The sequence below is a fragment of the Lutjanus erythropterus genome, chromosome 16 (genome assembly GCF_056507025.1).
Source record: "Lutjanus erythropterus isolate fLutEry1 chromosome 16, fLutEry1.hap2, whole genome shotgun sequence".
Lineage (NCBI taxonomy): Eukaryota > Metazoa > Chordata > Actinopteri > Lutjaniformes > Lutjanidae > Lutjanus > Lutjanus erythropterus.
In genome coordinates, this window is record NC_139332.1 from 37,562,898 (window position 1) to 37,585,579 (window position 22,682).

A 22,682-nucleotide genomic window follows, 5' to 3' on the forward strand; every position below is an offset into this window, starting at 1 on the left:
CATCACCTGTCTGCAAAAGAAAACAAAGTCCAGTTTTAGAACATCATATCATTCAAATAATTAATTTATTCTCCAAATAAGAGACCAGATTGTTCAACAGCTTTTATTTCCTGTTATTGATTATGTTGATATTATAAACCAGAACAGCTCTGAAACATGTGTTCACTCTTCAGTCCTCGCTGGATAATTTAATTTATCATTTCTATCATTTATGTATTATGTATTAGTTTTTTATTAAATGTTTGTTGATGCTCACATTTTGTTCTTTGAAAATGAGATGCTGCGTCTTGAGAGGTTTATTCTCTCATTAAAGTAATGAAATGATCTAAAGTTTCACACCTTCCCTCTCAGCTATAGAATTTATGAAAATGACTTGTGATCTGGATCAGGTGACTATGATTCCTCCTGACTCTGACTGGACTGTTCTTCTGATTATTTGTAGAATATTTAGGCTTCATGTGAGACTCAGACTAAAGACAGGCTTTAGGTCAGTAACAGAACTTTATACTTCCTCTAACAAGAAGAGAATTGGTCAGTTTTGTTGTGTGATGTAATTCAGATTCAGTGATGGACTCTTTTCTCTGCACATCAAACTCAGTTTTATAATCAAGTTTTTGCAGATTTGTGACCTAGAAACAACATGATCTGTGGTTCGATGTTTTCCCGTCTGTGTTGATCTCTCTGTTTACTGACTGATTCCCTCCCGTCTCACCCCGACACCTCTGACCCTGTCAAATCCCTCCGATCCGGCTGCTGGAAGTGTTTATATCTTTGGTTCTCAGGGAAGTGGATGTGGGTGTTGGCAGACGGCCACGACCTTTTTTCCCTCTAAGTTGTTTGTTTGTTCTCAGAGGAGGAATTTAACTGTCGACACGATGAGCCGATCTGAAAACGCAACTGAGAAAAGTTTCCAAACAGATAAAAAACTCAACTGAACCTCTTTTATCATAAAGAATAAAATGAGAACGCTGTGATACATCCAGATATTTAGAAATACACTTTATCTGAGCAGTGAAGAGGCTACAGCTTTGTTCAACAATGTCATACAGTCACCCTGACTTTCTAGATACATCCTGACTTTTTCATAGAAAGTTCAAATATATGTTCCCACTTTGTAAAACTGTCCTCAGTCTCCTCACTTTTAACCAAATGTCTAAACATTCAAGACAAAAAGTCCTATACTTTCCATAAAAAAACTAAATTAATGAAAAAAAAATCCACAAATGTTTATACTTTTGAAGAATGTTCTGACTTTCCTGAGACTTCTTGTCTTTTCAAAAAAAACCAAAACTAAATCCTTGCTTTCTGAAACAGTACCCTCTTTCAAAATATGTCTTAATTCTTTCAAACAATATCTCACAGTAAGATGTTCTTAATTTTAAAAGTTGTTCCCACTTTCCAAAAAAAGCCAAAACTTCCTAAAAATTATCTTCACCTAAAATGTCTTCCTTTTCCAAACAGCTTCCAAATTTACAACAAAATTAAAACATTTAAAAAAAACATTCAAGCCTTGTTGCAGATACTGTTGTCCACAGTCTGACAGCACAGACACAGTGTGGGGTCCAAAATGTTTGTGTTTTGTTTTTCAGGTAATTGAACCAAAAATTATTTAATTAATAAACAGCAAAGACAGCTTATTATCAGCGCTGAATAATGGTTAAACAGGTTTATTGTAAATGCAGCGACAATATCCATAATACTCAGAGACTCAAGTTTACAGCAGATGATCAGTAATACATCATCTAACCCACTTTTTCTGTTTGCATATCAAATATGCTAATGTTAAGCTAAACATTTAGCCATGCTTATACTAAGTACAGTGATTAGCTGCTAAGCTAGGTAGTGGGGAGCTTGTCATATCTGCAGATGGCTGAAACGGGTGTTTATGAAAAGGTAAGTTATGCTACATTAATATTAAGTTAGCAGTGAATTATCACGGTGCTTCTTAATGATTTATTTTCTTGTTAGTAACAGAAGTAGTTTCATTTTCAAACAGTTAAAAGAGTAAATGCTAGCAAGGTAAAGTTAGCTAATTAATTGTCTAACAGTGTGGTAGCTGCTGCGGGAACCTTAAAAACAGTGGTTGGACAGTTTGGTTTGACAGAGTGAGACAGGGACGCTTGTTTATTTGAGCTGAGGGTTTGTGGCCTGAAGTGATGTGAGGGACAAGAAACAAAACCAGGTATTAGATGGGTAATTTGTTTAAGATTGTAGTATTGATAAGCTCGGACATTACTGTTCCGCCACGTTTTTAAGGATTAAATAGTAGAGAATAATTTAGAGTAACATCAGACTGTAACTGTGATCATTTGTTAGTAATATGAAGATGAGTGACAGATTGTGAGGGACATATGAAGCTCAGTGTCCCGCCTGTTACACACAGCTGACCCGTGTCTCACAGTCAGTTCAAACGTCTTTTCAGCAGCAACGTTGACATCAAGCAGGAAGAACATTTGTATCAGATATTTTCATCATTAATTCCTCCTACAGCGGGCTGCTAGTGATGCACAGAGCAGGTTTTTATTTTGAAGACTTTGTCCTCTAGTTTGACCAGTCGGCCCTTTGACTCTGATCTCCTCATATTAATATTAGAATTGACACTTTAACTGTCCATCAAATCAGCCGACCAATCAACACGCAGCCTGAGACTGAACAGCTGTTTGTGTCCTCAGAGGATCCAGCTGTGGCTCCTCCCCTCCACCTGTTAAAGTGGGTGGAGCATCCTGGAGGATGGAGGAGCTCAGCTGATCTCTGGTCAGCGGCTGGACGACGGAGGAGCGACGACGGGAGGAAGCAGAATGATCGACTGGAATCAATAGTAATCAATAGTGAGTGTGTGGACTGTGTGTGAGAGTCAGCAGGAGGAGTCAGAGTGAAGAAGAAGCTGACAAAGTGTCCTCCTGTCTTCATCCGTCCTCCATCAGCTCCTTCATCTTCATTATCTCTCTGATCCAAAGTCAGATCAGATCAATAATCAAAGATCAAGCAACAGACCAATCAGACTGATTGATCAGCCATCAGAGGAGTTGGATCAGTGGAGCTGCTTCTGTTCCTGATGTCCACTGTTTCATCTTTGATCTGAGTTTTCTCTGCAGAGGAGACAGAGGACAGACAGAGACAACCAATCAGAGACAAGACACCAACCAATCAGAGACAAGACACCAACCAATCAGAGACAAGAGACCAACCAATCAGAGACAAGACACCAACCAATCAGAGACAAGAGACCAACCAATCAGAGACAAGAGACCAACCAGTCAGAGACAAGAGACCAACCAATCAGAGACAAGAGACCAACCAATCAGAGACAAGAGACCAACCAATCAGAGACAAACACAGCTGTATCTTCAAACTGACCTTTTACTTTGAGCTTCACTGTTTTCAGTCTCCAGATGAACCAGATGTTTCCCTCCCTGCTGGAGACGTCACACCAGTACTCTCCTGTGTCTGTCTCTTTGGGGGATTTCAGGATCAGACTGACGTCTCCAGTTCTCAGCAGGTCGTCCTTCATCTCTGTTCGGTCTCTGAAAAACTCGTCCTGTTCTTCAGGTCTGTCAGAGCCGTTCTTATACATGTGGACCATCATTACAGGTTTGGGTTCCGAGCGTTCCCACTTCACTTTAGTGTCCTCAGGCAGGTCACCTACAGTCTTGAAGGGCAGCAGGACAGACTCCTCCCCCTCGTCCACCTCCACCTGACAGACTGAGAGGACAACAAACCATCAGCTGGACAGACAGCAGCAGCAGTTTTGAATAACTTTATTGAATTGTTCCAAAGTTGTAGAGAAAGTTGAAGGACAGAAGCAGATGAGAGCAGCAGGTAACAGGGGACAGAACTACAGGAAGTAAAGCAGGTTGTCCAGGTGTTGGACATGATCAGAGTGTTGATGGAGCTGTGATGTTTCTGTCCATGTCCTGCTTCACAGTAATGTCTCATGTCAGTGTTGAGCTGCTGTGTGTCTCTTTGTCTCTTTGACATTTCTGGATGTAGAGTTGAACATTGAAGAGAAGATTTGACATGAAAACATGTTTGTTTTCATCTCTGTTCTGTAAATGAATCTCAGCTCCACACAGCATTTCAAACACATGTCCAACATCAGTCCTCAACACTTGGACACACAAACATTCATCAAACAAATGTCTCATTGTTTCTGTATCAACGTCACTGAATCCTCAGGATTCACTTCGCTCACTTCTACATTTCTGTCAACGTTGATCTGTTGGACAAATAAAGTTCATCTGTTCATCTACAGCACTGACCTTTGACCCAGAGCTCCACTCGTTTCTTCATCAGTGTCCGTCCCTCCCTGCTGCAGACGGTGCAGGTGAAGATGCCTCTGTCTATGTCTGTGGGGTATTTCAGGGTCAGACTGACGTCTCCAGTTCTCAGGTTTCTCTTCATCTCTGTTCGACCTCTGAAATCACAGTACTGTTCTTCAGGCTGATCAGAACTGTTCTGATACACGTGGACCTTCTCTCCGTATCTGTCCGTCCACTTCACTGAGACGTCCTCAGGCAGGTGAACTGTGGTTTTGCAGGGCAGCTGGACAGACTCCACCCCTGAATCCACCTCCACCCTGTAGACTGAGAGGACAACAAACCACAACATCAGCTGGACAGACAGGAGCAACTCTGATGGAAACAAGACCTCACTGTCCTGATTAAAGATGATAACCATTGGCATGATGGGTAGTGTAGTAGTAGTGACGTACCTGACATGAAATACTGACGAAAATGAAACAAAAGACCCCCAGAAACAACAAGAACAACAACCAGAAGAACCAGGAGAACCAGGAGAACTTTGGCCCAGTACGGAAATCGTTCTGTGGGAACAGAAACATAAAGAACATGACCTCTGACCTCTGACCTTTGACCTGTATCTACAGTAGGTTTTAGTGTTTGTTTCTGACCTTTGACCTGCAGCTGGACGTCTCTCACTGTCCGTTGTCTCCATCCAAACACTCTGACGGTGCAGGTGTAGGTGCCGCTGTCAGAGAGGCGGAGTTTCGTCAGATTGAGGCTGAGGTCTCCAGTTTCCAGAGCGTCAGTCATCATGGATGTTCGGCCGCTGTAAAGCTGGTTTTGGTCTTTAAGTTCATCACCTTCCTGCTGACGCTGGTGGACGGTTGAAGGACGGAGATCATCTCGTCTCCACACCACTGTGGGGTCGTCCATGTCAAAGGTGGGAAACTCACAGGGCAGCAGGACAAACTCCTCCCCCTCATACAGCTCCACAGCTGAGGCATGCTGGGAAACTGTGAGGTCACACAGACAGAGGGGTTCAGTCACAGCAGCTTTATTTCATGACTTTAGATCAGAAAATGATCCAAACATTTTGTCTTTTATTTTCAGCATTAATGTCCTGAAAATGAGTTGAGAATGAAGTGAGTTCCAGTTGATTTTGTAGTGAAGTCTGCGTCTCTCATTAGTTTACTAGCAGACCTTGAAGGCTCGAATATGGCGACTGCACAGACACAGAGAGATCGTGGTGAAGAGAACAAAACAGGGATTTATTGATCTGCTCTGGTGTCCAACTTTAGTGGATCACAACATATCAGCTGTGGAATTAATCTGCAGATGCTCCGCTTTAAGATGAGGACAAACTTTTCTATGGATGTCAGTTTTTGAGCCACAACAAAGACCAAAATGTGTCCTTCAACAGACGAGCTGCTCCTTGTTTTTAGCCTAGCAGTTGTTGAGGACTTGTGGCTCCGAGCGGCCGGTTAAGAGGAGCGAGGAGTCGCTCTAAAACAGAGCAGGAGATAAAACAGGTTCTCAAGGATTTTTCTTTTTAAATTGTGAATCAACCATGAGAGCTCCTCCAGCATACAGTCAGAAATGTGCAGAAAAAATACTGTAGATCAGCTGCAGGCGGCTTCTGATTGGCTGGAACTTGTTGCTGTGGTTTGGGTTGTTAGGTTGAGACATGAAGAGTGATTGGTTAGAGTTAGAGTAAGAATATCAGGGTCAGCCAATCAGAGACAGAGTAGGCGGGTCATGTCTTTGGTATCTGTAGCTCTATGTGAAACAGCCGTAGTTCAGTGTCTAATAAATGTCTTTTTTCCACATCAAAGGTCCTTTTATTGTGATCAGTCCAAACACACCTGATCAATAATCCCGCTGTTCAATCAGCGTCTCTATAGGCCACACCTGTCAGGTGGGCGGAGCATCTTGGCAAAGGAGAAGTGCTCACTAACACAGATTTGAAGACATTTGACAGAAATAAACAGAAGAAGTCTGAGATCTTTGACTTTAACTCATGAAAAATGGGAGCAAAAACAAAAGAGTTGATATTTTTGTAGAGTGTAAATAACAGGTGAGACATTTTGAAGCATTTGAAAGTGTAAATGTTCCATATTGTAGCTGTAAGACTTGAGATGATAAATGTGTGTAAAACGTCCCCTGAAGAGCAGAACTGAGGACAGTCTGACTGGACAGTCTTCTACATTCATCATGATTTACAGAAAGATTGAAAATATGTTCTTCATGTTTGTATGTGAAGAAAACATGGTGATGGAGCTTCAACAGACTGGTGGAGTTAAGAAGACAGAAATACAGATTAAAGACATGATGATGGACTGAGGTGATGATCAGATCAGAGGGAGGAAGGTCATCTTACCGTGCAGGAGGATCACAGACACCAGCAACATCTTCATCTTCCTGTAAAAACTACAACAACCACAAAGTCACTCAACAAACACTGACAGACGCTCTGAGGACGTCAGTTCACAGCCTCCTGATCGGACAGACACTCGGACAAAACTTCACTGGAATCAGTTTCACTTTAAACTAAAGCAACTGTTGGAATGTAGAGAAACAGGCTGAACAGTTTGACACAGACGTGACTGAGACACATGTGTTTGTCTGCTGAACTAACCGCTAACATGCTGCTGTTACACAAACTAAATCTGACACCAACACAGTCGTCTTGTGTCCGTTTGTGTGTTTTGGTCCTTCATGGCTGCTGTAGTGGACAAACACAGGGGACAGAAGGACGAGGGAGCAGCTCTGACGTGGAACAGTCTGCCAACACTCATCTGAGACTGAGACACAGATCATTCATTTAAAATACATTTAAAATCATCTTTAAAAGACAATCAAGTGTGAGACCAGACTCTGTCTCTTCCTCCAATCATCTGAAGCTTTGTTTCATCTTTCATGTTCTCTTGTTCTCATGTTCTTGTTCTAAGCACCTCATGTGTTCTTGTGTGGAGTGTTCTGCTCTTCATGGGAACACTGTCTGTGTTCTTGTGTGTTCTGCTGCTGTATGTGTCGTATCCTTGTTCCTGTTTGAATGTATTTGATGTTTCTTTGTGTCTCTCATTCCACCTGATCAGGAACTAAAGTGTCTCATTTACACAGATGTTCATTAATGTTCACTGTCCCTGTAACTTTAAACTTTATCAATCAAATCAATACAGATGTGGAGTCATGATGCTCTGATCTCCATCTCTGACAAATCATCATCATCATCATCATCATCATCATCATCATCATCATCATCATCATCACATCAGCCTCATCATCGTCACCACCGTCATCACCGTCATCATCATCACCATCATCATCATCATCATCATCATCATCATCATCATCACCATCATCACCATCATCACCATCATCATCATGTTTGGGAGTTTCCTTCAGGATCAGTGGTTGTCTGTTTCCATGGTAACAGTGTAAACAGGAAGTGACAGCAGCTGATGAAACAAGACTTTTCAAGATGAAAATTCACCAACATGCAAACAAACAGAGTCTCAAATCAACAGGCTCAGGTGAAGCCCACAGCTGACTCACTGTCTCCATGGCAACATTATATTTCCTGCTGACACGCCTCAAAGCATGATGGGAGGTGAAGTTCCAAAGAAGAGCAGGATGATCCCAAACAGAAGAAGAAAAGTGATGAAGTGTTTTTCAGCATCAGGACATATTTTTGAATCACTGAGACTCAGAATGTCTCATCAACATGGTTCTTATATTCCTGCAACACTGACACTGTCCTCTGTCCAATCAGAGACACAGATTTACTGTGTGGTGAAAACCTGCTGACACACAGGTCAAAACATCACAATGATTCTAATAAAAACTCTCCTAGAACATGTAGAACACCACTGACACACCAGATGATGTTCTGTTCTCATAGTAAGAAGAACAGATGAGAACCTTTGAGGACTCTTTGTGTCAAAGTGTGTGAGTTGATGAGGACACAGGGTGCTGGACCTGCTCCAAGTCAAACACTTCAGGACATGTTAAGTTGTGAGGACAGACACAGAGAGAGAAACTGTCACCTGACACTGGGTGTGTTTGTTTTTCATACCTGTTCATCCAGTTTTTATCAGCATGAATCAGACCTTTGCTTCTAAAACCTCCTCACTTATAAAACTATTCATTCCACCTTTTCACCTGAAAATCATCAAACTCTCACTGAAGCGTTTTACACACCGGGGTCGTCCAATCACAGCGCAGCTTCTATATTTGGTTTAACAGTTTTGTATCCTGAGACTTTTAGTTCTGTGAGAACAGACAGAACAGACGGCAGCAGATTTATTCTCCTGAAACAAGTTGATTTAGAATCAATTCTACAAAAAAGACAACTTTATTTGTCTTTGTTGTTTCCAGCTGCTGCCACAGTTTCACTGTAAAAACATGTGAATGTTTCAGAAAAACTGCAGTGAAATCAAACATTTTAGTCCCAGAAACAAGCAGAGACGTCCTGAAGGGACAGAAAATAACTTCACATGTTAAATCAACATCAGACCTGCTGATCTGTCTCATGTCTGCATGTCGTCCCTCCTCAGGTGTGTCCACTCACCTGTCTGTCTGTGTGTGTGTCTCTGTGTGTGTGTGTCCATTGGAGTCCATTTACCTGTCTGTCTGTCTGTGTGTCTGTTGGACAGCAGCTGAGGTGTGTGTCCACTCCTGTCCTTGAGTCTCATTAATGTTTGATGTCTTCCTGCAGGTCAAAGTCCATCAATAAAAACTTTATGGTTCAGTCACATGTTCACAGTCGACAGATTTAATTGAAAACTGGATCACCAGATAAAAACAAACACCTGAAGCTGTTCCATCACACACATGCACACACACACACACACACACACACACTCTTTTCGTCACTAATTTCCTCTCTTGTTTGAGTCTGACTGCTGCCAAACAATAACAACAGGTGGAAAATGTGTGTGTGTGTGTGCGCGTGTGTGTGTGTGTGTGTGTGTGTGTGTGTGTGTGTGTGTGTGTGTGTGTGTGTGTGTGTGTGCGTGCGTGCGTGTGTGTGTGTTTGTCAGTCTGGGTCCTGAGAACCAGCAGGTCTGGAGCTCCAGGGTCAGCAGGGGGCAGTCTGCTTAGCTCTGCCCAGGGGACAGAGCAGCTCAGTGGGCTGACAGAGGAGCGGGACCCCCTGACACCACATGGAGCTCCAATTATCTCAACAAAGAACATTTTCTGAAACAAAGCTGCCTGGCTTCAGGGCACTTCAGCAGCTTCTCATACTGAATTCAAAGCGTCATCACAATCCTCATCCACCTTTCACCAACTCTACAATCTGTCTGACCTTCCTGCTCTGCTGCTTCTTGACCTTTGACTTCCTCCTGGCTGTGAAAAAGAGGAAACAGAATTTCCTCAAAGGCACAAGAAGAAGAGAAAAAGAACCCCTCCCCTCTGCTGTCATCAGTCCTCGTTCAGCTCAGAACAGTTTTTTTCTGTCAGCGTTTTTCTCTAATTTATTTCTTTTCGTGCAGATGAGCTCATGGCGTTCTCTGCGGGGGAACACCGCTCTGAAAAGAGAATTAAACACCAGTGTTTCCCTGCAGGGACCAGCAGAGGTACACATGGTATTATTAGAAATTATTCAGTACAATATGTGAATTCACACACTCAGTTTCTACAGTATATAATCTACTTTCAGGCAGTGGGAGGAAACGCCCGGAGAGACCAGAGGCTCCAAACTAACAAAGTGAAGAAGAACAACTTCTGTACTGAAACTCTGAGCAGCATTTAGAGCTTAAATGTGACCCAAAAATGGAAGAAATAGTTTTACTAAGAGAATTCGATCTTTTTACTCCGTGTTCCTCAGCAGAACTGCTGCCTCTGCTGAACATTTTTAGAAAATCTGCAGGAGTCTGACATGTCAGAGCTGGAAAAAAGATCTTCAGCCTGAATCAAACCAGGAAATCTTTACTGACTGACTTAGCTTGCAAAATATTTGGGGTGGGAATCTCTTAGCACCTCACACATTGATTAAAGTCTACTTCAGAGGGCTGTGATGTGATAATATGATGATTAAACCTCTAAACCAGAGGATGTCAGTCAGATTGTCTCCATCCAGCTGCTCACACCTAGTTTAGAAAGTGCATGTTTACCTCTGTTATGTTTCATGATCCAACTGACCCTTTGCTAAGCCCCGCCCTCCTGAGTTAATGTTGCAAAGTCTGTCAAACTTTCTGTTCTCACACTGCATTTATGCAGCTTACAGTGATAACAGCGGCAGATTTAACATAGAAATTGTGAGTAATTGTTGAAACACGAGGTCTGTGATTCCTTAGAGACATAAACAAAAGCAGATTCTCATTTCCAGCTGATGACGGTGGATTTTCTCGGCTAAAACTCTCCCTAACAGATTTCATAAGTGTAGCTGGCTGATGTAAGCTAATGCTAATGCTAACTCCTTGAGTCAGCTGAGAAGTTTTAATGTTTCCATCTGACATGATTTAAAACAAGAACCCTGTGAAAGTGTTTATGTAAAGTTAGCTAACAGCTGCATACATGATATAACATTAATGTACAAATTACAGCAGGTATATCTACATGATAGATGACAAAAATACACTCATTATTGTGGGAAAATGAAAAGCAGGGACTCGATTAGTGCAGCGGACCTTGAGACGGGTCACCCAGCCAGACCAGCTGGACCACAATCACCACAGGAAGACAGCTGGGATAAGAGCTAAGCTAACCTGACTTAGACCTGAGACAGCGAGACAGAGAGAGATGCATCTTTGATTCTTCATCAGTCCACATCCTCCTCCTCAAACCCCCACAGAACAAATGCAGATGCAGTGGATCTAACAAGTTTGACTGGAGGTAAAGTTACTGCAGCTAGTAAGCTAGTGTTAGTTAGCCAGACATGCTAACATTTGCAGCTTTTGAAGCAGATGAAGACAGAGTTTAATCCACTCATCATACGTGTGCTCCTGTGGTTCACATTTTTGAGAGACAACAAAAAAACCCCACCACTGTCCAGACTCATGACTCACAGAGTATCTCTCTCCTCAGAACCTCCTGCACACCTTCAGCCTGCAGCACCTGTCTCAGTTTCTCAGGTGTGATTGGACAGTTGCTGTTTGGAGTTGAGGTTTAGTGGAGGGTCGATTAATTCAGGAACGTATCACTAGAATGTTACAGGTGATTTTAATGTTGAGAACTGGGTTTTCTGATTATTGACTTTCCTGCACTGATTCATAATCTTTCATGAGAGAATTGTGATGCATCTATCGTGTTTTTCATGTTCTCAACATTTTGAAATTGTGTCTGCATGAAATATTTCCACTTTTCAAAATGTCATCACTTTCCAAATAAAATAAAACATTGTAAAAACTAGACAGGCTGCCCTGGTAGGAAAATTGTATTATCTAATATTTGTACTTGAAAACTTTTAATTTAAATCTGAATCAAATAATAAAACAGTTATATTGTTTATTCCATCAAACCAGCATTTGAAACAGTTTTTTTAATTAATGCATCACAACTTCCTGCACACTGACGTTTGCCTGCGTCGCCTGCAGCTGGTATCCTTTTTATTTGCAAAGAGCCTGAAGCTCCAACACTGACTGACGACCAGTGAAGAGGCTCAAACACGACTGATGTGATCTGGTCTAAAACAGCTGCTGCTGTGTTTTATACTAACTGAAGGCCGCAGCTTGTTTTGTGTTTTTTTTTTTTTGTTTTTTGTGTGTAAATCCTGCAAACAGTGAATTATAATAATTTAACAGAGATGATATAAAAGCATGAATGAGCTTCAGACTGGATTTTAAAGAATCTCCTCAGCTGATAAAAATATTACTGAAAGATTTTTCTAACTGGAAAGTTACTGTGGAATATTAAACCCTGGATTCTGTCTACATGCATGGATGGATGGATGGAGTATAGATCTTCTGATAGAGACAAAGACTTTCTTCTTTTTGTCACAATTTGAAATAATAATAAAAAAAAAATGCTAAAAAGCTGCTGCTTTTCAAGTCCCTCGACAGCTCCAAACCTGTAACATAAATTTGGTCAAATGCAATGTCTTTTGTCCAAATGGGCAGTTACACAACTTTTTTCAAATTTGGACAAAGTTCTTGCTCATTTTGTACAAATTTACCATTTTTTGAAGTTTATTTTAAAAGCTATTTTTTCCCAAGAAGCAGCAGCTTCTGTCTCCTTTGTTTTATTTATTAAGTTTGAAATAAAAACACTCAACTTCAGATTAAATCTCATCAACAGCAGAACATTTCAAGCACACGGCCTGATGCAGAACGTGGTGCAATCCTCCTTTAAATAAACATCTTTTTTTTAACATTTAGTCTCTGAGGACATGATTTATATTTGAGCTTTTTATTTATTTTCTAATGAAATCTCAAAGGAACCACAAGAAGAGATGGTGATGTCACCAGCTCTAAAGTCAACTGTCCAATCAGCATGCAGCGTTTAATATCTGGACATCAGTGAGACAAACGACCGCTGCCACAAGGAGACAATGTGTGTGTGTCCTTTTGTCTGAGCAAATGTGTGTGTGTGTGTTTGTGTCCGTCCTGCAACCAGCAGCACGCTGTGGAGGAGACAAACAGTGCCAAGTGTTGAGATGTAATTAAACTGAGCTCTGTGTGTGTGTGTGTGTGTGTGTGTGTGTGTGTGTGTGTGTGTGTGTTTTGAGTGTCTGCTCTTGTGCAATTATGTTGACACCTCCAGCTACTGCTGTCATGTCTCTGTGAATTCACTGAACAGCAGAATATTGGCTGTGTGTGTGTGTGTGTGTGTGTGTGTGTGTGTGTGTGTGTGTGTGTGTGTGTGTGTGTGTGTGTGTGTGTGTGTGTGTTCAGGCTCAAACACACACAACAAAGCATGGTGGTGAAGTTAGTTTGACTCATGTTGCTTGTTTTGTTCAGAGCTGCTGGTTGTTTTCTGTCCTCAGACAGTTTGATAAAGTTTTTAAAGCTACAGTTGGTTCTTCAAACACTCTGTGAGTGTGTGTGTGTGTGTGTGTGTGTGTGTGTGAGTGTGTTTGAGTGTGTGTGAGTGTGTGTGAGTGTGTGTTACAACAGTTTGCTAATGTTGCTCTTGTTGTTTAGTATTCAAACAGCTGAATTTGGCCTTTATGAAAAAGTTTTGCTGTTGATGAATTTAAAGTTCAAGATTTCAAAGTTTTTTTTACGTCTGTTATCAAAGTTTTAAAAGGTCCACGATCTTGTCAGTTGAAAAATAGATTCAAACACCTGTTTTCACATGTTTGGACCTATTTTTCAACTAGAGATCAATCTGGCAATAATTTTCCCACTAACTGATTAATTATTTGGTCAATAAAATGTCAGAAAAAATGTCCTTAAATGTCTTGTTTTAGAAAATATTGAATATAAACTTTATTTGTATAAAAACAGGTCAGTTTCCCGTCATTTCTTGGCCAACAGTCAAACCTCCTCTCTTTCCTCCTGTTGATCAACACTCTCTTCTTCTCCTCCTTCATTTCCCACGTTCCCCCTCTCCACTGTATCATGACCTCTGACCCCTGAGATGTTTGGGATATTTGCTCGGTGACCTCGTCCCCCCCGATGGCACGATGGAAAGAGAAACCAGACGATAGAAGAGATTAAAGATAAAGACGATGTTTTGTTGTGAACGGACGAGACATCGACGTCATGAAAGTCAAATAAACATCCCGTTTCCAGGAGAATGAAGCTGATTGGCTGCTTTGGTAAGTCATGAGCTTTGTGTCACTGGACTGTGTGTTTTCTCACAGAACTTTGACCAGTGATTTAAAGACAGTAGAAAGACACTTAATGAACAATACAGGCGTTATAGTAACATCATTATTTTACATGTTGTTCAGATATTAAATAAATAATTTTATTCTTGAGGCTTTGAACACAAAGTCTGTATTTGTTTGTCTGAAACTGAACACGTTTAAAAATAAAAAGAACCTCACATTTCACTCTCATCTGTCCTTAAAGTTTCCAGAACAGGTTCAGTTGTCTGGTGGATGATGATGATGACCTGAGGAGGAGGAGGAGGAGGATGAAATACAGGAAGAGGACAGCATGCAGCCGTCCTCCCACACAGACAGAGGGACAGCTCGGCCTCTTCAGGGAGCCGCCGTGCCGAAAGCAGGACGCCGACAGAGAGAGGCGACTGCCTGAGGAGGACCTCGAGTGGAAAGAAGCAGGGAAGGAAATGAGACAGAAGAAATGAGACACAGAGGGACAGCAGCGTCAGACCCTGCAGGACCTGCAGACAGATGAGGTGTCCACCTTTCTCAACTCAACTCAACTCTGCTTTATTTAGACAGAACCTCTCATACACACATGAAGCCAAAGTGCTTCACACAGCAGAAATAAAACGTAGGAAACAAAGAAAAACAAGCAAAGGCTGATAAAAATACAAATAAATCAAATAAAATTACAGCAATAAAATGAAAGTCAGGAGAATTGAAAAGGAACAGTGAGAAATAATATAAAAACCAATGACTGAAGCTTTAAACATGGTCACCATTTATCCTCATTAAGAGTTGTGCTTTGTCAGCATAAAACTGACCGATGACACAGCGATGACTGATGATGTTAAATATTCTCTCAGCTCATCCTCCAGAAGTGAGAGCGAGGACCACACACGCCTGATGACATCACATCACCTAAAAGTGAGTCCAGAACATCTGGATGTCCCCCTGGTGGCTGGCTGCAGTACAGGTTGGTTGTTGGCAGACGGGACGTTGACCAACCCGAAACATCAAAGAACTCATCAAACAAACGTTTCTGTCATTATTATCACCTTGATGTTTGTTCATTTCTCTCATCTGGTTTTAATTCGTTCTTCAATGATATGAAAAGGAAGTTTCACATCATGATTGACAGCTGAGCCACTGTGTGGGCGGGACCTTGATACTGCAGCTCTGGTCTCTCCACAGCAGCCAGAGCTGGAGAAAAGTCAGACACGTGCTGCTGTAGACCCCGCCTCGTTTGCATTTCTTTAAACCAATCACAGTTGTCTTGGGCGGAGCCAAACCCAGGATGCAGCGACGGTGCTGCTGCAAAATAGTGTTGAGGGAGAACTTGTTGTTGTCTGCAGCTCCGAGACCGTCCAGAGAGGGCGCTGCAGGACAGAGGAGAGGAGGAAAGGAAGCATGTTAGGGAGACATGATAAGGACCCGAGGAAGGAGAGGAAGGAGAGGAGGAGGAGGAGGGGGGGGGGGGGGGGGGGGGGGTGTTGAGGATGAATACTGCTAATTAGAACAGAAAGGCTGTAATTGCAGTTGGCTCATTACTGAAACCTGAAACTGTTCCATCACACACACACACACACACACACACACACACACTCTCTCTCTCTCTCTCTCTCTCTCTCTCTCTCTCTCTCTCTCTCTCTCTCTCTCTCTCTCTCAATAATTTCCTCTCTTGTTTGAGTCTGACTGCTGCCAAACAACAACAACAACAACAGGTGGAAATTGTGTGTGTGTGTGTGTGTGTGTGTGTGTGTGTGTGTGTGTGTGTGTGTGTGAGAGAGAGAGAGAGAGAGATTGACATGTAAAGGACTATAATCAGCTGGTTTTAAACAGTTTGTTTTTTTTTGTTTAAAAAAAAAAGAAGAGACCAACTTGATGGTTTTTATGTTAATTGCTCGTTAAAGAGAAACAGATTCTCCTTCCTGGATGTTCAACTGTCCGTCCTCATTATCTGAAAGAAGAATTCTGCACTTTTAGCTTTTTATTTTACCAGAATGAAAATGTGGTGTAACCTCACAGGATGGAAATGATTGTTCCAGATATTAGTCAGACCCTCAGCAGAGTTACTGCTGGAGAAAAACTCAAGATTTTGATCCTGCAACATGCATGAAAACATAAACGAATAAATGAATTATTGGCAGATTGATCACTAGTTGAAAATTAGATCCAGACATGTGAAAACATGTTTGGATCTCTTTTTCATTTGATAAGATTGTGACACTGAAATGTTGACATAATTTTACTTGTAGACGTGTAAAACTGAGGCTCATCTTTATTTTCTCCTGATTACTTTCCTCTTGACGGTCACCTGTCCTCTGAGGAATGAATGTGACCTGTGAAATCCTCTCAGGTGTTGAGCTGAACTCGGGGTCTCAGGTCTCTCCTCCTGCTGAGAACTCGTCCTCAGTCAAAGATAATTATCTGAAGTGTCAGCTGAAGCTCTGCGGGTCTTTAATTAGTGCTGGAGTTCTTCATGGAACCACACTGGGTCCTCGACACTTTGAGGAGCTGCTTTCGCTCCCCGTCTTTCATCTTTTGTCGTCCAAATGCCACCAGGTCAACAGTCCTTCTTTTATCCCTCATTTCCATCCCTCCCTCTGTGACTTTTACTCCTCGTCTTAGAGTCGATCCTTCTTCCGTTCTGGATCTTTATTTCTTTTTTTGCGACTCTTTTCTCTCCCTCTGCACACAGATTTTGTGTCTAAGTTCTTTCTGAAGTCTGAACCAACGTTCCTGCTTTAGTTGATTTAGTTGTCTTCCTTTTTCTCATTCTGATAAGAGCCTGACAGAACTTCCTGTTCACACCTTTATTTAAACAGTGCAAGTTATAGACTGAATTTAACTTGAAGATATTGTGGTCAACAGTGACAAATACTGAACTCAGAGTTTTCAAAAAGAAATAGAAGCAATAAGAAAATAATTCAGCTTTTAAAAAAGTTAATTTCTCTGAAGTTGTACCAAAAAACAGGAGGTTTAAAATTGGTCTAAAATAGCTGAAAACAGATAAAGAGTAAAGGTTGTTTTTTTGTTCAGTTTCACTACAGTTGTCTTCCTGGAAATGAGGTTGGACGAAAACCTGGATCTCATCTGATAAACAGTTAAATTGTTTGGTGTTTAAAAAGTGGTGAGGATGAGATCAGGAGGGCGAGTGGAAGTTTTCATCTGAGCTTCTATCTTCATGAACATTTCAGTGTCGACCAGAGAAAAAGACTCATATCAAAGGAGTCACTCCACGTGATCATCTTCATCCTGGACAGACTGAGAAACTCTGAGTCTAACCAGGTTCAGCTTAGAAATGACTAAAACTGAAAGTCAGTTTTTGTTGCCTGAGAATCCAGAAACACTTTTTTGTGTCAGTCTGACTTTGACTTTTATTTTCCACGAGCTGTTTGATCCAAACACTGGAAGTGTTTGCAGCCCTGTTCCTGTGGACACGCTGTCCTGCATGTTTTAAACGTTCTCCTCCTCCAACACACCTGAGTTCAGTGATCAGCTCGTCATCGAGCCTCTGCAGGAACCTGATAACCATCTGAATCAGGTGTGTAGAAGAGAAACCTCTGAAACATGCAGGGCAGCTGGGATTGAAGACTGCAGTGGGATTCAGTTTCCACTTGAACCAAAGTTTAAACCACAGGATCTGAACTGTGTGAAAAATCAGATCTTCTTGTTTCTTTCATCATTCAAGCTTCATTCAGTCTTTATTTTTTTTTAATATGGACTTGAATGTTGGTTGATTACATGTAAAAATCATTTTTTTCATATTTTGAATTAGATCAAATTTCAGTTAGTTGTTCCTTCCTGGTTGTGATTCAGTTTTACAGCCACTTCTTTCTTTGACTGACTCTGAAGTCTGTTTCTCTTCCTGGAGGCTCAGTTCCACCAAAACAAGTCGCTGCGTCCTGGACTTAGCTCCGCCCACAATGACTGTGATTGGTTTAAAGACATACAAAGAAACCAGAGTGTTTTATTTTTCTCCTGTAGCAGAATAATACTGTCACCATTAACAAACACCGGACTCTTTTATTTTGTTTCCTTCTATTAACTCTCATCTTTAATTTTATCAGTATTTTCTTCTTTTCTTTATTTATGAATTCTCACAAATATTCTTTTTTTCTGTCTTCCATCTTTACTTTTTATCAGCCTGTTATTTTCTTCTTGTTTCTGCACGTCCATGTTTTCATGTTTTCTCCTCCATCTTTGTTTCTTTCATCATCTTTGTTCATTTTCTCCTTCTGCACTTCAGGGTTTTCAAGGGTTTTCTGTCAGAAACACTCTACCTCTGCTCCATCGCGTCTTTTATTTCTTTAATCCACATCTTTGACCTTTCTCCTTCATCACTTTGCTCTTTTTTTATTGAATTTCTCTCCCTCCTCCTCCTCTCCTCCATGCTGCGACCTCCATCTCCTCCTCTCTGCAGTCGGGCAGCGATTTCATGTTCAAAGTCAAGGTCAGGAGGCGACGGGGCTGCCGGAGATGAGCAGAAGGGCTACTGGAGGGTTTGCACCTCCCAGAGAGAAGAAGAGGAGGAGGAGGAGGAGGAGGAGGAGGAGGAGGAGGAGGAAGCAGCACAGAGGGATGTAGAAACAGAGCAGGTGATGGAGAGAAATTTTTCTAAAATAACATGTTGTGTAGTTTACAGAGGGTTGGAACATGGCTGCCGCCGCCGCCGCTGCTGCTGCTGGAGGTGGAAGCTTTTTTTTGTCAGAAAACTGTGTTTAACCTCCTGAACTCCACTGATGTTCCTCTTCCTCCTCCTCCTCCTCCTCCTCAGCACCTCAGCTGGCTCTGACTTCACAGATTTGCAGGAGTGGAATGTGTTTCCTCCAGTAACTGTTGTGTTGTGTGAAGTGAAACAAAAAGAGGAAAAAATCAATAAAAGCAAGATCACAAAGGAAGGAGACGCACATCTGTAGAGGAGCAGAATAAATATGGAGGAAGGATTGTTGGTGTAAGACTGCTGTGTGAAATCTGTAATAAAGAATATATTATGTGGAGGTTTGTGGCATTGATTTAACTGCTTCTAAAGCTGATTTTAGAAATGATGGAATTTAATTCCAGCTCTGACTGAACCAGTGAATCGTCTGTGATGTGAAGCCAAAATATCACAATATATGTTCTCACAGAAAATATTATTTAGTTTTTATTATTGATGATTCTGTTCTACAGGCAGAAAGTCAGTATCTTCATGAGTTATGATCATGTTTGTGACATTAAAGACATCCTTTGTCATGTGGACAAATGTCTTCTCTCACTAGTGTTTAATTTTGGAGAAAACGGGGTCAAACTAACAGAAACTGCAAAAAGCTTCAGAGAAACCAGTTACTGTGTTCAAACAGTTAAACTGAAGAGATCTGAATCATTTTCAGATGCACTTTTCTGTTATTTCACAAGAAGAAACTCCAAACGAATATCGATGGGAGAAAAAATATTGAGAGAGATGTTTCTGGTTTTTAATTTATTTGGTTCAAACTGTTTGACTGTTAAATTACATTAAATTAACGTTTTTAAATGTGATCCTGTTATTAAAATGATCAAAGTCCCCAAAACACCTCCTGCACTGGATCAGGTACCTGCAGGTCGCCCACATTAAAGTTGTGTAAAAAATATATTTACTTTAATTCGTAAGTAGGTATGAGAAACGTGTCTGGACTTTACTTCCTGTCTTTGTCCTTTTCAGGTCCTTTTTGATTGGTACTAACTCCGCCTGTGTCTGTTTAATCATTTGTCCTTTCGTTTCTCTCCTGTGTGTTTCAGACCTTTGTTGCATCTGTTGGACTTTAGATTTTGTGTCTTTGTCTTCCTCATTTTCACTGGATCTGAGTTCTTCTTCACGCCGACATAAAAAGGGCCGTTTGTTGCGTCATGTGACTCTTCTTACACACAAAGTGAAGCAATCATGAGCTGCTTTTTATTAATTTCACAGCTCTTCATTATAACAACTTGATCATTTTGACTGAAGCAGGCGTCTCACGATCGCTTCACTTTGTGTGTGTGTTAAACGTTGTGCTGCAGGAACGTCCCGTCCTGCACATCGTATCTTTACAGACTGAAGAGAACAGCAATGCAATATCAGTCAAAATAATCATAATTAGATATTTTTTATTAGTGTTACACACTTTGGCATATACTTGAACAGTTCAACAAAAAACCTGTGGCAAAAGGAGCAAATGAAACTATTCTGATTAGATTTACTGCAGTCTGTTTAATCCTGACACAAATGATAAATGATGGAAAATTTAAATAAACAAATACATTTATGAAGAATTATGATTTATGACTATAAAAAAATATCATGCAACATTTCCTTTTAGCTGTGAGGCTCTGAACACACATGTTGCTGTTTTTCTTCTTCTTGTCCTTCAGGCCAGAGTTCATCTCAGACTCCGTTCAGGATTTTTTCTTCCTCAGGATGAAGTTCATTCTCTCCTGGTCTGCTGAAGCTTCCACTGCTGCAGTAAAAAGGATTTTATCAGTGAACGTCTGCTGCAGTCAGCAGGTCGACTCACATCCGATCACTTCACCGTCCAACACAAACACAAGAAGAGACGGACAGGAGGACGTCTTCATGTCAGAGGAAGCTTCCTTTGACAGAGGTGAACATTATTTACAGGCTTTAAAGTAGCTGGATTTTTAGCTGGTTTCAAACATCTTTTCTCCACAAACTGAAGTCAGACAAAAGAACTGAACTGATTTCTACCTCTTTTTCCTTTTGTTTTCTTTCCTTCCTTCTTCTTTTCTCTTCTACTTTTCCTCTTTCCTCAGACTTTTGATACTGTATGTAACAATATAACATATATTTCATTCTGTATATTGTATGTAAGAAACCTGAAAGGCTCAGTTACAACCTGAGAATCAATAAAAGTCCTCATGTTGACATCTGTCCTCCGTGTGCTGCTGTTCTGTCTGTCTGCTGCAGTTTTATTTTATTGGATTATTTGGATTATTCAGCAGGTGGTGGCAGCAGCTGGAGCTTCAGTCTCCTTCATTCGGAGGAAGTGAAAACACGGCGAGCAGCTGCTGTCGGCCGCCGTCACACTGAGACACTCACGGCTTTTCCGTTCACTCGGCGACAAACACAAAATCAATGTCTGTCATGAAGAAAACTGAGGAAAAAAAACAGGTTTCACTCAGAAGAAATCTGAGTGAGTGCAGGTCTCTGATTGGACGTGCAGAGGTCAGAGGTCATCATCATACAGCAGGAATTTAAAAACTAAATAATTCTAATAATAATAACAATAATAGTAAATATTCATAGCACTTTTGACAAAACTGCAAAGAAAACAAACAATGAGGAAGATGAGAATAATTACATATTCACATCTTCATCAGCAGATGGAGTTTGTTCAGTTGTCATGGAAACGGATGTGTTGTGAGTATGTCATGATTTTATACAAAAAGAAAACACTTTCAGGACTTCTCATCCATGTTGGATTAAAATGAAGAATGAAAGTGCTGTGGAGGTTTCAGCCACATTAAAGCTGCTATAATCAATATTTTGAGTATCAGGCAGTAATTAAACCTGAGATTATAAATCCTGACATGATCCTAAACTCATCAAAATCCCACACAAACAGGTCAGAGCTGTTTTTTTTTATTTACCATTCCCATTCCAACAACATACCAAAAAAAAAAAAAAACGTGCACATATTTTTATTTAAAGTAGATCAGACAACTGCAGAGCTTTTTGTACCGATCCACCAAAACAGTCCAAACCAAAACCTACAAGAACTCTGCTGCAGGCTTTTAACTAAAACAAAACAGGCCAACACACACTGCGATTAAAGCTTCTGTGGTTCACTGCAGGCTTCAGATTTAAAATTCAAAGAGGAGAAAAATCCTCTCCTGTATTCAGCTCAGTCTGTTTAATGATGAAACAGTGTTTTTGTATTAATGCAGCAGGATCATTTCCATCAGTGAGGATGTTTTAAACACAGCAGACAGTAAACTGCACACAGACACACCGAGGAGATGAAGAGGAGAGACACAGTCTGGACTCTTCATCATGTTTTGTGGAGGAGACGAGTGTCTGTCTGTTGTTACAGACACAGATGTTTTAGTCTGCAGTGTATAAACCACTGAACTGTACAGTAACATCTGGATTCATGATCAAAAATGTTTTTATATCAAACCAGCACATCTGTCCATGTTCACACGCTCTCTCCCTCCCTCTCTGCTGCCTGTGGGTTTTCTTTCTTTCACCTGTTTTCAGGTGGAGCTGCAGCTCCATCAGCAGTCGCTCCTCACATCTGTACCTTTTTCATTCCATTTAGTTCTTCCTGAACACGAACTGCAGCTGCAGAAAAAAACTCTGTTCATGTGACATTTGTTATTGTTACTCATAATGTAAACAACATTAAAGGTTTATCAAAACATTTTTTCTTATTATACCTGAATATTTACTTAAAGAGTATTTAAAGGATCAGACATTTTATGTATTTATTTGATTTACTGACCATCAATTTTGTAAACCATCAGTTTAACAAAACTGATGAATATTCAGACAAAAAGTGTTTGATGCAAATTCTAAAACATCAACCGATGATTACATCACCAATCAGCAAAAAATATATATATATATACATATATATTGCTAGAAAGGTTTAAAATAAATAAATAAAAATACTGGTCACACCAGTGAAGTAATGTAACACCACTGACATTTATGACATTCAATTTTTCATTCAACCCTTGTGTCTGTGATTTTGTTTTAAATATAT

The 22,682-nt window shown here is 40.8% G+C and overlaps 1 protein-coding gene across 2 annotated transcripts; it reads right to left on the reverse strand.

The window, feature by feature from the left end:
- Positions 1-1,839: 1,839 nt before the first annotated feature.
- Positions 1,840-6,766, reverse strand: LOC146313627 (CD276 antigen-like). 2 transcript variants are annotated; one of them, XM_084739616.1, is made up of 6 exons: positions 6,619-6,766; positions 4,910-5,254; positions 4,712-4,822; positions 4,260-4,583; positions 3,358-3,702; positions 1,840-3,089 (listed from the first exon to the last, which is right to left on the reverse strand). In XM_084739616.1, the coding sequence occupies exons 1-6, from the start codon at positions 6,653-6,655 to the stop codon at positions 2,998-3,000; spliced, it is 1,254 nt and encodes a 417-aa protein (XP_084595742.1). In that variant the 5' UTR covers positions 6,656-6,766; the 3' UTR covers positions 1,840-2,997. The 2 variants fall into 2 exon arrangements, with proteins under 2 accessions (XP_084595742.1, XP_084595743.1); XM_084739617.1 differs by having other exon boundaries at positions 4,910-6,528; positions 6,619-6,745.
- Positions 6,767-22,682: the final 15,916 nt, after the last annotated feature.